The sequence below is a fragment of the Siniperca chuatsi genome, linkage group LG19 (genome assembly GCF_020085105.1).
Source record: "Siniperca chuatsi isolate FFG_IHB_CAS linkage group LG19, ASM2008510v1, whole genome shotgun sequence".
NCBI lineage: Eukaryota > Metazoa > Chordata > Actinopteri > Centrarchiformes > Sinipercidae > Siniperca > Siniperca chuatsi.
This window is the reverse complement of record NC_058060.1, coordinates 5,657,157-5,669,776: the sequence shown is the minus strand read 5'-3', so window position 1 is coordinate 5,669,776 and position 12,620 is coordinate 5,657,157. Positions and strand designations below refer to the sequence as shown.

The 12,620-nt window shown below is 39.9% G+C and overlaps 1 protein-coding gene across 5 annotated transcripts in view; it reads left to right on the top strand.

Annotated features, from left to right (window-relative positions):
- The window catches only part of kcnh2b (potassium voltage-gated channel, subfamily H (eag-related), member 2b), a 415,530-nt gene that overhangs the window by 216,616 nt on the left and 186,294 nt on the right, over positions 1 to 12,620 (top strand). For 4 of the 5 annotated variants that reach the window (XR_006375749.1, XM_044176389.1, XM_044176391.1 and 1 more), the window contains 4 exons: positions 799 to 954; positions 2,705 to 2,921; positions 3,599 to 3,927; positions 4,012 to 4,223. Coding sequence is in view for 4 of the 5 variants with exons in the window: in XM_044176389.1 (XP_044032324.1) it covers positions 799 to 954; positions 2,705 to 2,921; positions 3,599 to 3,927; positions 4,012 to 4,223 (914 nt within the window). In the remaining variant the exon portion in view is untranslated. The remainder of the gene's footprint in view (positions 1 to 798; positions 955 to 2,704; positions 2,922 to 3,598; positions 3,928 to 4,011; positions 4,224 to 12,620) is intronic. The other variant, XM_044176390.1, reaches the window with a different exon arrangement.

The following is a 12,620-nucleotide window of genomic DNA, read 5'->3' as shown; positions in this document are numbered from 1 at the left end:
GGTATATACGTGTATCTGGCCCTATAGACCTCGTAGAAAACTCCCAGCCACTTTCTGTCATATGTAGTCTAATGCCATGCTTACTTAGCTGTTTTAGCTTTCATGTGGCAGATTAGCCTGCCGTCATATGGAAGAGTGTGTGTGAGCTGATTAAGCACAGATGCACATTTAATAAGGAGAGAATGAAAAAGTGTGTGTGTGTGTGCGTGCGTGCGTGCGTGCGTGCGTGCGTGCGTGCGTGTGTGTGAAAGTCGGCCTCTGCGATTGTGGCTTAGTGGTAGAATGGGTCGTCAATTGGAAGGTTCGATCCCTGCTTCCCCCAACCCACAAGTCGAAGTGTCCCCAAATTGCTCCCGAGGACTGTGCCTTTGGTGTGTGAATGTGAATAATGAGTTAGTTTCTTTGAACTGATGAGCAGTTGGCATCTGCCATCAGTAGGTGAATGTGATATATACAGTGAAGAGTAGTCAGAAGACTAGAAAGGCTCTATACAAGTACACTCCATTTACATTTAATTAGTGCATATGCTGTATGCTCACATTCAGTGTGACCTGCATGTTTGCATCTGTGACTGCTCATGAAAGTGTTTCTGCACACAGATTTATTATGTAGAATTTCAGTCATTAACTTGTGTGTTGTATGTAAAGAAGCAATTCTGCTGTTGTCCATGCTTGTGCTGTTACCTCAACTAACTTCACCAAACATATACACTTTTGGTGCTGTAAGAGTTCCTGGATAAAAGCTTCCACCAAATACAATTAGTCTGTCTGAGCTTTATCTATCTCTCTTCCCACGCAGGTCACTGCTTCCTGTGTATGGTGGATGTGGTGCCAGTGAAGAACGAGGATGGCATGGTGATCATGTTCATCCTCAACTTCGAGGTCATGACAGAGGAGACGTTCCGAGACCACAAAGAGGAGCTCAACCACCGCCTGCCCACCTGGCTTGTCACCGGTAGCTACTGAATATCCTTACTTCTTTGTATGTTGTTCTCTGTTCTACGCTAAGCAAGTCAAGTTTGAGCAACAGAAGAGACACTTTCTGACATGTTTTACCTGAGACTTCAGGTTTTCCTTCATTCTTGTTCATCCCTGTTGTCCTGCACTCACTACTGAACCATTAAATATATTTGAGTCAAGTATGTTTTCAATCTATTTAAATTTTTTAATATAAAGCTCAAAAAAATCATCAGAACAAACTTGGGGAAGACAATAAATGACAGTAAGGATTAATAAAGAAGTAGTTATGAGTACAATAGGTACACAGACTGAGCAGAAAACAAAAAAATAAATAAACATTGCCCTGTTGACTGACACATCATTTTGGAAAATGAATATTTTGACTGGTTTAGTGCTTAAATCCAAATCCAATATGCCTTTTATTTACATTTCCTTTTCAATAACTGAAGTGGACTTAATATGTTCAGTGGGTGAGAAGTGACAACCATCACTTTAATTCACGTGGATCATTTGTTAATTTCATTTTGCAGAAAGGCAAGGTGTGTGTTGAATTTGCTAAGTAATTGTATTCCTGTGAAAACTGGGTAATTGTGTTGCATCAGGTTTTACAAAATGAACAAAACATGAACTTGCACTTTATGTTCCAGCGGGATAACCCTAGGGAACAGCATCTGAAGTAGGACAGTGCTGTACTGCTTTCCTTGCATGTGTGCATAGTTACACAATTCAGCAGTAAGCCAAAATTACATAAAAATGAATACGGGAGTCAAGATACAGCGTCCAAGCTCCTGGTGCTATATTGGGTGGCACCCTCATTTAATATATGAATAGGAGGGAAACTGTAGAACATAAATTATACGCTGCAGTGTAAACTCCACATAGCTACTATGCATTTGTAGTATAATGCTTCAAGTGTACAGTATAGCAGCTACTGAATATGCTAATGCTAGAGCAGAGAAATACAGAGCTAGAACCTATTACAAAATTCAAGGCTTCTCTAACTCTACGATATATAATGATAAGTCAACAAGGACACTAAATGACAATGACACATTAACATATTGTAGATACCTCTTACAGGCTATCTTATGATTAAGGTACAGTAGACATGGCATGTGGTTAAGCTAACAGTTTGCTAACAAACAGAAATGAGGCTTTATAAAATATACTTCACAAAAATACCATCCAGATATTGTTTTATGGTCTGTGCTAACCGAATACTTACAGACGATGCTTACGACAGCCTAAACAAAGGAAGGATTGCGCAAGATGGTTATTGAGACCATTCAGCAAAAATGTGGATGCGTACTGAAAACTAAAATGGCCGACTTCCTGTTCTGGGTCACACTGCATGTCAAACTAAAAAACTAAGAGACCCAGGAGGGGGCATTAATTCACCAAACCTGAAGGCAGAACAGTGATAATATTTGGAATCAAGTCTCTCTCTCAATCAGATTTCTTGTTTTTAACTTTGTGGCTAAATCCAGGAGATTGTTTTTGGAGCTGTATTTTGAAGGTCTTTTAGACTCAGCATGATCCAGTTCAAATATCCCTTTCTCCTCGAATGACCTCCACTACCTAGAATATCCTCCCATATCCTACTTCTACTGGTTTCTCTCTTTGATTCACACTTTCCTTTCAGTTTCCTACTCCATTTCTCCTTCCTGACACAGTTTAATATTGGAAGTCCACCTGTCACTCTGCAGGCAATGAGTCTTTTCCTCCATCCTCCTTCTCTCCTTCAGGCCGTCCACGAGGGTTCAAGTTGCGTCTTCCCCTGCTGCGCTCCGTGTCAAACAGTAAAGTGTCTCTGGACGACGCAGAGGCTGGTCACATCCCCAGTGTTACACCCTTGCCGCTGCACCCAGACCATCACAGTCACATGTCCTTAGGCCTGGGGGAGTTCCTGCCCCTTCCCCCTTTACCACCAGCCCACCAGGAGCAAATCAGTGGAAGTGGCAGGTAGGACCTGTGGATTACATTTGACAAGGGCATGTTCGGGACATATAGAGATGGGTTAGCAGAGGCTTATTTTAAATGCTGTTTCTATGGAACATGTCATGCAATCCTGAACGATTCTTAACAGTCCTATAAAAGGGTATATGCATAGCCATTTGAGGATGGTGCTAGAACAAAAATAATCTGCCATCCTCAAGTCTGATGCATGTTTGTCTGGTTTGTGTGGAATCTTTTTGTTAAGAGACTTTCAATTTATTTAGATTTGATACTGATTTCCTCAACTTCCAATTTTGACTTTTTGTCATGAATATTGTGCAAATGAAAATCCTATGAAATGAGAATACACCACACTATCTCACAATGCCTTCATTTTAGTGTAATTATTTAGTATGTGGATTGTTCTCACTTTATTGTGTTTATTGTTTTAATTTATTTTTCACATGTAAAGCTCCTTGTAGCAAACTAATTGTAAATGCTTCCTACAGGGAAATCATCTTGTCCCTATTCCTCCTACAGTGAGGTCAAAGGTCACTGTCAGTTAAAAACAGCGGCATTCTGTTTTGCTCAAGGGTTTTTTAGACATTTGCCATCACATGGCTTTAACCTGAAATATCAAATTCAATGACAGACTTTCCCAAATCTGTAATATCCTGTTAATACCCATTAAGTTTGTTTCCTAGATCAGCTGTACAGAGTTGGCCAGAAGACCGCCAGGAGGACCAGCACACCTTACTGGGCTCTGACCCTCCTGTACCTCCTCCTCCTCCTCCCCACAGAGCCCACCTGGTGGTTCCCCTCACCCAGTCGTCACCCTGCGTAGCGCCTCACCACCACCTCAGCATCAACCCGGACGCCTCAGGCTCTAACTACTCTCTGTCGCACAGCCACTCACGGGAGAGCTTCCACAGCATGCGTCGCGCCTCTTCTGTAGATGAGATCGAAGCCATGAGGCCTGACTGGAGCCGGAAGAACCAGAGAGCGAGTATTTGGCTGGGCAGCAGCAGCACTGGTGAGGAAGGTGAAACGAGGAAAAACAGATGACCCTTTCTATTGTCCCCTTTGATTTTTACCTTACTGCTTTGTGTGTTTGCAGGTGCAGTAAACAGTAAGTCCAACATATTGAACTCCACATCGGACTCAGACCTCATGCGGTACCGCACCATTTCCAAAATCCCTCAGATCACCCTCAACTTTGTAGATTTCAAACCTGACCCACTCATCGCCCTGCCCACCGGGGAGATGGACATCATAGCTCCCTGTAAACTCATTGACCGGACGCACAACGTCACTGAGAAAGTCACCCAGGTAGGACAGAGTTCATATGTAGAGTGTGTGCTGGCTGTTCTTGTGTTATTTGTGAGGGTTTTGGCCTGTCTGAATGAATCTGGGCTGCTGATATGTTTTTTCTGTCAGAGAGCTTTTTCTGTTCTTTGCAGCAGTTAGCCAATACTGAACTTGAAAGTTTAGTATTGGAAATGTGTGTGCACATGTATACACTTCTACATGCAAAGAATATTCATGTGTTTATGTGCTGTCGGACAGATATGTAACAAAGTTAGCATAATTAACTTAGCTCCTGCCGGCTACTTCCACTCATTGTAATTTGACAAGTCTTCCTTGGCAGATAATGCTTGTAGCACCAGCTCAAGTGAATGAGAATGAGATTGACTGAGCTCTTATAAGATGAATTACTGGTAACTGACTTAGAAAATAGACATATGGGACATGTTGTGAAGCAGTGCTTTAATTTCCTCAGTCTCTCACAGGCCTGTGTTCTCCCATTCCCGTCCACATTCAGAACTACAGAGTCACTTCTGTAGTTCTGTTCTCTGTAGTGTCTTCTTCTCTCACAGGCTGCAAACATATCACCTCCTTCACACTAACTGCTCTTGACAAAGCTACCTCTCCATAGATGTTCTGTCTGAAGTTCTGTCTTACATAGTCAACACCTGGTTACTGGAACACCATGTACAATGCCGCTTCCTATAGCTGGTTGCATTTTGGTTGTATGAAATAGAATATACAGTAAAGTGCAAAATAAATGGGAGCACTGGATATCTTGAACTGACCAAAATGATAAATAAAAAAAATAAACTGTAATTCCATACATTTTAAAACAGCATTTGGGCAAGTAATTTAGTTGAGGAGACACAGAAAAAGCGACCATATGGGTCTTCTGGAGAGAAGGAAAGTCTGCTTTGATTTCATCACAATTTCGTTTTACCTAGGTGCTGTTGCAAAAAAAACAACCACAAGTAAAGAATGAACCTCAGATTGTAAAACCTCTTTTTGGATGTCATTGTTGTCAGAGAAGAGCTTTATCGTTTTTTTTTTTATGAGAGGAAGACATCTTCCAGAGGAGCAGATTTATTAGGCTCCATCAGAGAGCATTATTCTGCCTTGTTTCAGAGTGTGTTGAGTCTGACAGTCTTTGTCAGATGAGCAGAGAAAGAAGAGGTTTCTTTAGCCTGTTGGGCCTCACCACGTGTGGGGAGACAAAGACAGCGGCCTAGTTGGAAAATCTAAAGCCTTCACTAAGAGGCTTGAATGGAAAACACAGGCCAAAACAGTGAAATGTGCCAAATCTCCACTAGCCATTAATGCTAAGATGTGATCATTTGAGCTTGAATCAAAACACTGGTTTCCTATTGGACGAGATGCCAGCCACGGCACAGGGAATCCTGGCGCACAGCTATGACTTCATCAACTCTATAAAGCCCAGATCATTTGTCGTCTTTCCATTGTGACCTCGGTCACAGACGCTCAACATTGAACTTGTATTTTTCTAGGAAGTTCTTAACTTACTGTGTCCTGTTTTGCTGTGTGTTTTCGTGCTTAGCACGTCCCATTGTGTATCGGTACCACGCTGTTGGACCATTAACTGTGTTATTTTAGCCACTGTGGAAGCTAGTAACTGTGCTTTATCAGAGCACAGTCCAGTAACACGGCGGTTGAATGAAAGTTTGCTGCCGGGTTCCTGTGTGATAAAGGGACAGCTATTGTGCTTTACCACAGCATTTGAGATTTCTTGTGCATTAGTCTATGTGCTTTCATTCTCCTTCGTCTCCACTAACCCACACACCTTTACACGTACATATACACTTACACACACATCTCAAACGACCCAGACAGCGTAGTAGCACAACCAGCTAAGCTGCACACTATCCTGATGACAAATAGAGCGAACACACACACACACACACACACACACACACACACCTCCATACACACACACAGACCATATATGCTTGCCGATTGTTGTATGCTTATTGTGTTTAGATTAGACGATAGTGGTTGTTGGCTGAAGTTATTGATTGTTAATCAGTGCTAAGGTTAAATAAACGTTATTGTGTCTTTTAAAGAGCAGTTGCCTGTGGTTATTGGGTGTACGTGTTGTGATAACAGCTGGTTGCGACGGTCAGTCCTCGGATCTCACCATTCACTGTTGCCCTTATTAATGTAAGATAGTACTCTAAATATCAGCATTTTTAGGTGGACAGCCACCTTTGAGAGATTTTTTCATGTTTGGTTATTGGTCCCTGATCCCAGGGTGGTGCCCTGTAATTTTTAATCAATATTAATAATTTTTAGAATATTAATAATTGCATTAATATTCATAAATATCTTTGCCTTATAAGGTGGCAAAATGTGGCTCTTATCTCAAATCTACTGTTAGAGGTGAATGACACTCTTGTTCACTCTACACATTTTTTCCTTTTTTGTTTTTCTTGAGTTCCTTACTTGCTTTACACTTTCTGTATGTGCATGCATGCGTGTGTATTCAGCAGATATGTCTCAGATTGACTGCCAATTTGATTGACTGTCAATTAGCTGCCTGTAGATTAATCAGTTCCTTATTAAAGCCCATATCTCCTGCAGGATTCATATGACTGTGATGAACAGCAGGGGAAACAATTATATTATAAAGAAATGTGCCATAAACTTAAAAACTTACAGCTGTCTGACAAAGATGATGTCTCACATCCCTAAAACAGTGACGGCTTACAAAAGCCCATCATAAATCATCTGGTGTTCTGTCATGCTGTATTTCAAAATTAATGATGATTGGATATTCTTAAATATCTGTGTTTTATCTAGACTGACATCGCCATACCAACATGCAAATGCCAGAGCAAATAAAACATGAGCTTGCAGATTCGTCTGGTTCCCAGGCTTTCTTTTATCAAAAAGGCTCTTGACATTGTTGCAGGATAAAATCAGATTGTTGGCTTTTCAATTATTTTTTCAATTATTATTTTTGTCCTTTCAATTATCCTTGGTTTCTCTGATTTATATTTGGAAATACAGTAGGATGCATTTTCCTCCTGTAAAATATCCCTGGCTGTGTACTACGAACATGTTCCTACCTGCTAGTCGATGTCATTACTGACATTTTCAACATATCACTGAGACAGGAGAGTTTTCCCACATGCTTCAATACAGCCACCATTGTCCCTGTACCTAAAAGGTCTGCAGTGTGTAGTCTAAATGACTACTTCCCTGTGGCACTCACCTCCATTCTGATGAAGTGCTTTGGTTCTCCAGCACTTCAAAGACAACATCCCAGCCATCTCCACAACAGATCCACAGACGATGCCATCTCCACTGCCCTCCACTCATCCCTCACACATCTTGAAAATAACAACAACTACATCAGAATGCTGTTTGTTGATTTTGGTATTCCTCAAAAACAGACAGTTTGGATTGGCAGTCACAACTCCTTCACTCTAGTGCTCAACACCAGAGCCCCCAGGCTGTGTGCTTAGCCCCCTCATGCTGTACACCCACGACTGCAATCCCCGATATGGAGAGAACTCGGTTTTGAAGTTTGCGGACGACACTACTATCATTCGCTGGATTGCAAACAACAATGAGAATTCATGTCAGGAGGAAATCAACAATCTTGCAGATTGGTGCACAGAGAACAACCTACTGCTTAACTTCAACAAAACCAAGTAGCTAGATTTTAAGAAAAGCAGGTGATTTAAACCGCCAAGAAAATCATTGGTACCCATCTACCGAGCATCAGTGATATTGGTGAGGTGAGGTGCCTGTGCAGAGCCAAAAAGCTACTAAAAGACAATACCCACCCCAGCAACAGCTTGTTCACCCTGCTGCCATCTGGCAAGCAATACAGAAGTATCTGCTGCCGTACCACCAGACTGCTGAGCAGCTACTTTCCACAGGCTGTGAGACTCCTCAACTCTACGTCATCCTTTGCACTCCGCCATAAATAAATGACATGGAACTTTCTGTTATTCTGGTTTTGCACATTACCATACCACTACCATTTGTATAATACATATATGTATATAATTAACTGTATATACTGTTTTTATTTTTATTGTTATTATATTCTAATTTTAAATATTTTTATATATGTTCTGTGTGTGTAGCGTGAAGGGTGCTACAAATTTAATTTCATTGTGCGGCCCTGTGTTGTAGAATGACAAATAAATGTACCTCGATCCTTGAATGTTTCAACTGTTGATGTCCTTACACATTTTATTCTCCCATACATGTATGTTAATATAAATGATCTTTGTTAAACACTATTATGTTTGTATTTTATACTCAACAGAAAATAACTTTTTAAAAATCTACATACATGCATACTGCACTGCAAAACAACTAGGTTGGAACACTGAATGACTCCAAATTATCTTCTTTTGATTGCTTAAATGATGGCTTATAGTGTTTTATTTTGCAAGCAAATGCGGTGTCTAGTTTATCTCTTTGTAGACTGTCTGAGATACTCTCAAGTTTGTTTTTATTCAGACTTTAAAATGAGGCCAGTGAAGTCCTTTAATCCCAAATTGTCAGCCTGGTGTTTTTGTCTTTTTCTCATATTTGGAAGCCATGTTTGGAGTTAGATAGACAAAGAGCAGAAAAGATTAAGTTAAGCTCTCTGCTAGGATGGCAGTCTGCATGGAGTTACTAAAGAGGAATATGAATCTTTTCTAACATATTGTGTGAGTGAGACATCGTGCTCTCTTTTCTCTCTAAGTTAGAACAGGAACATCAACAGAAAATAATCCAAACTTGATGATGCAACACAATATAAACCTAATGCAATCATGCTACATAGTATGTGATGTGCAGGTGGTAAGGTCAAAACATAACCCACAGTGGATATGAGTGTGTATGTGTGTGTATATATGCATGCATGTGCATTAACCTATACTACATACAGTAATTATATTATAGTGCAGATGGAGGAAACAGCACCAGCTGTTTCTCCAAAAACACAAAATGAGCTGCATTTTCACTGCATATATCTGATATCTGCATATATTTAACATGAAAACTCTCTTTTGTAACATTATAGTTGGGATTTTTTTGTTTCTTTTTAAAGTAGAAAACTCACATCAGGGTTAATAGGGAAAGAAAAGGAAGTGTAGAAGTCAGGAACTCATAATAACATCACAACATGTTTTTATGTTTTGATGTCCCATATGTCCCCTGAAGAACTACTTCCATCTGCCCTCTGACCTTCCCGTCCAGTCTGCTGGTTTTCAGTAGACTACAGCAGCTGAATTCAGTTATCGCTGCGTTTTCAACTACAGAGAGATAAATAATCTGTTAAATCAACAACTGATCTGAGTGGTTCCAACCTTCTTACTCTTTCATCTGTGTGGTAAATGCCTGATATCAACTGTTCAGAGGGTATTATGTTATTGTAAGAGCACCTGCATTACCAAATCAGGCCTGAAGATGGCAGCACAACATCAGGTAGTGTGATGACAGGCCTCAGCAATCCCTCAGAGGAGAAGAGAAGAAGATGTTGAACAACAAACCAGACTGAATAATTTAAGTGTTCCATAAAACATCTGACACCATGAACAAGACATGCAGATTTTCTCTCTCATTTGGAATGGCTTCTGCCGCTGTCCACCTTTCCTGCTCTGAACATGTTGTTTTTTGCCAATTGCGCTCATTTATGACCAAGTTGCTAGCACTCACACTTGCTCATGAATGCTGACTTCTGTTGCTTTGTGCACAAGTACATGGCTGCAATGTAAATGCACCAGCTGCCTTTCAATGTAATATTCTTCAATGTCTATTCTTAGTTGGCATTAGCACTATCTGCTCATCAATCATTTCAACAATTGATGTAAACCTTTTTTCTTACAGTCTTGCCTGTATGTTAGCTTTTATACTGACTTGAGTGCAGGTGACCTGTGATTGACACATTACCCAGTTAATAAGGGAGGCTGGATAGATGGATGGATGAGGAGGAGTGGCTGAGAGGATGCCAAGAAAGAGGAAGGTCTTATTCAGTGTTTGGAGAGGCATGAAGGGCTGAGTAGACCACTGAACAGTGTAGAGATAAACTGGGATCATGCCTCATTGCACACTTGGATGCACTTGTACACACTTTATTGACACTCACAGCTTCTATGACTATGGTCATGCCCTATAGGTGTCACTTGATTAGCTACAGAGTAAGATATACACTTCACACTCACCCATCACAGCTCTAATACATGTGAACATGTACTATAAGCACATTAAAAAACATTAGTTGTTAGTGATCGATGGCATAAACAGTATTATTACAATATTTGAAGTATGAACTATGTTCATTATCTTCATGCATTATCAACAACACTACCCAATCAAGAATGTGGAAAAGAAAAGAAAATCAATAACAACAATATCACAATTAGCATGCTTTACATTCCCCTTCCTCATTGCTGTACCTCACAAAAATAATTTCTTTGTACATCTTTTTAAACTGTTTGATATTTTTGCTTTGTTTAATTCCACAAAATCACCCCACACATTGATATGCACATACTTTTAAGATTGGTGTGAACACAATGTTGTTTCAAATAAAATTTCCCTCTTAAGTTATAACCCCCCTCTCTGTCCAAGAAAATCTTTTGTATATTGCCAGAAAGTAAATTATTTCTTGCTTTGTGCATTGTTTGTGCAGTCTTAAATTCCACCAGATCCCTGAATTTCAATGCATGTGACTTTAAAAACAGTTTGTTAGTGGGTTCCCGATATCCATATCAGGAACACACTGAAAGGAAATGGCGTTCCAACAACCTAGAAGAATTTTGTTTAGTCAAGCAAGATAGTCTTAAAACATATAGTAATGCCAGAGCAGCTTACTACTCAGAGGAAAATAAATACAACCCCAGGTTTCTTTTCAGCACTGTAGCCAGGCTGACAGAGAGTCATAGCTCTATTGAACCATGTATTCCTATACCTCTCAGTAGTAATGACTTCATGAGTTTCTTTAATGATAAAATTTTAACTACTAGAAAAAATTCATCATATCGTGCCATCAACTGGTACCGATTTATCTTCAAACACAGGAACCTTAGAAACAGCTGTAAAACCTGAAATATATTTTGACTGCTTTGTTCCTATCGACCTTCTTCAACTAACTTCGACGTTTAATTCATCTAAGCCATCAACCTGTCTCTTAGACCCCATTCCAACTAGGCTGCTTAAAGACATTTTACCCTTAGTTACCACTTCTTTACTGGATATATGATCATGATCTTTATTAACAGGCTATGTACCACAATCTTTTAAAGTAGCTGTAATTAAAACGCTTCTTAAAAAACCCACTCTTGATCCAGGGGTTTTAGCCAAATATAGACATATATCTAACCTTCCTGTAATTGGCATTACAGGAACCGGACTAAGCTGGTTTAAATCCTATCTATCAGATCAATCTCAGTTTGTACATGTTAACGGTGAGTCCTGAATGGATGCGAAAGTTAGTCACAGAGTTCCACAAGGTTCTGTGCATGGACCGATTCTATTCACCTTATATATGCTTCCTCTAGGTTATATTCTTAGGAAACACTCCATAAATTTTCATTGTTATGCAGATGATAATCAGTTATATTTATTGATCAAGCTGGATGAAACTAACCAGTTAGCTAAACTTCAAGCATGCCTTGAAGTTATTGTACTTGGCCCCAAACACCTCCGAGACACATTATCTAAAGACATAGTTGCTCTAGATTGCATTGCCCTGGCCTCCAGCAACCTCGGAATTATCTTTGATCAGCATTTATCCTTTAACTCCCACATGAAACAAACTTCAATCAGGCACATCCTGTCTCAAAATTATGCTGAAAAAGTATTTTTAGTGCATGCATTTGTTACTTCTAGTTTGGACTATTGCAATTCCTTATTATCAGGCTGCCCGAATAAGTTTCTTAAGACTCTCCAGTTGATCCAGAATGCTGCGGCATGTGTGCTGACAAGAACTAGGAAAAGAAATCATATTTCTCCAATATTAGCTTCTCTGCACCGGCTCCCTGTAAAATCCAGAATAGAATTTAAAAATAAAAGTTTTTAACGGTCAGGCACCATCATATCTTAAAGAACTCATAATACTGTATTACCCGAATAGAACACTGCGCTCCCAGAATGCAGGGTTTCTTGTGGTTCCTAGAGTCTCCAAAAGTAGAATGGGAGCCAGAGCCTTCAGTTATCAAGCTCCTCTTCTGTGGAATCAGATCCCAATTTGGGTTTGTGAGGCAGACACCATCTCCACATTTAAGAGTAGGCTTAAGACTTTCCTTTTTGATAAAGCTTATAGTTATGGCTGGGTTGGGTGAGCCCTGAACCATCCCTTAGTTATGCTGCTATAGGCCTAGACTGCTGGGAGACTTATTCATTTATTAATATTAATGTTACCACTACCATTACATCATTACTATTTTAAAAATT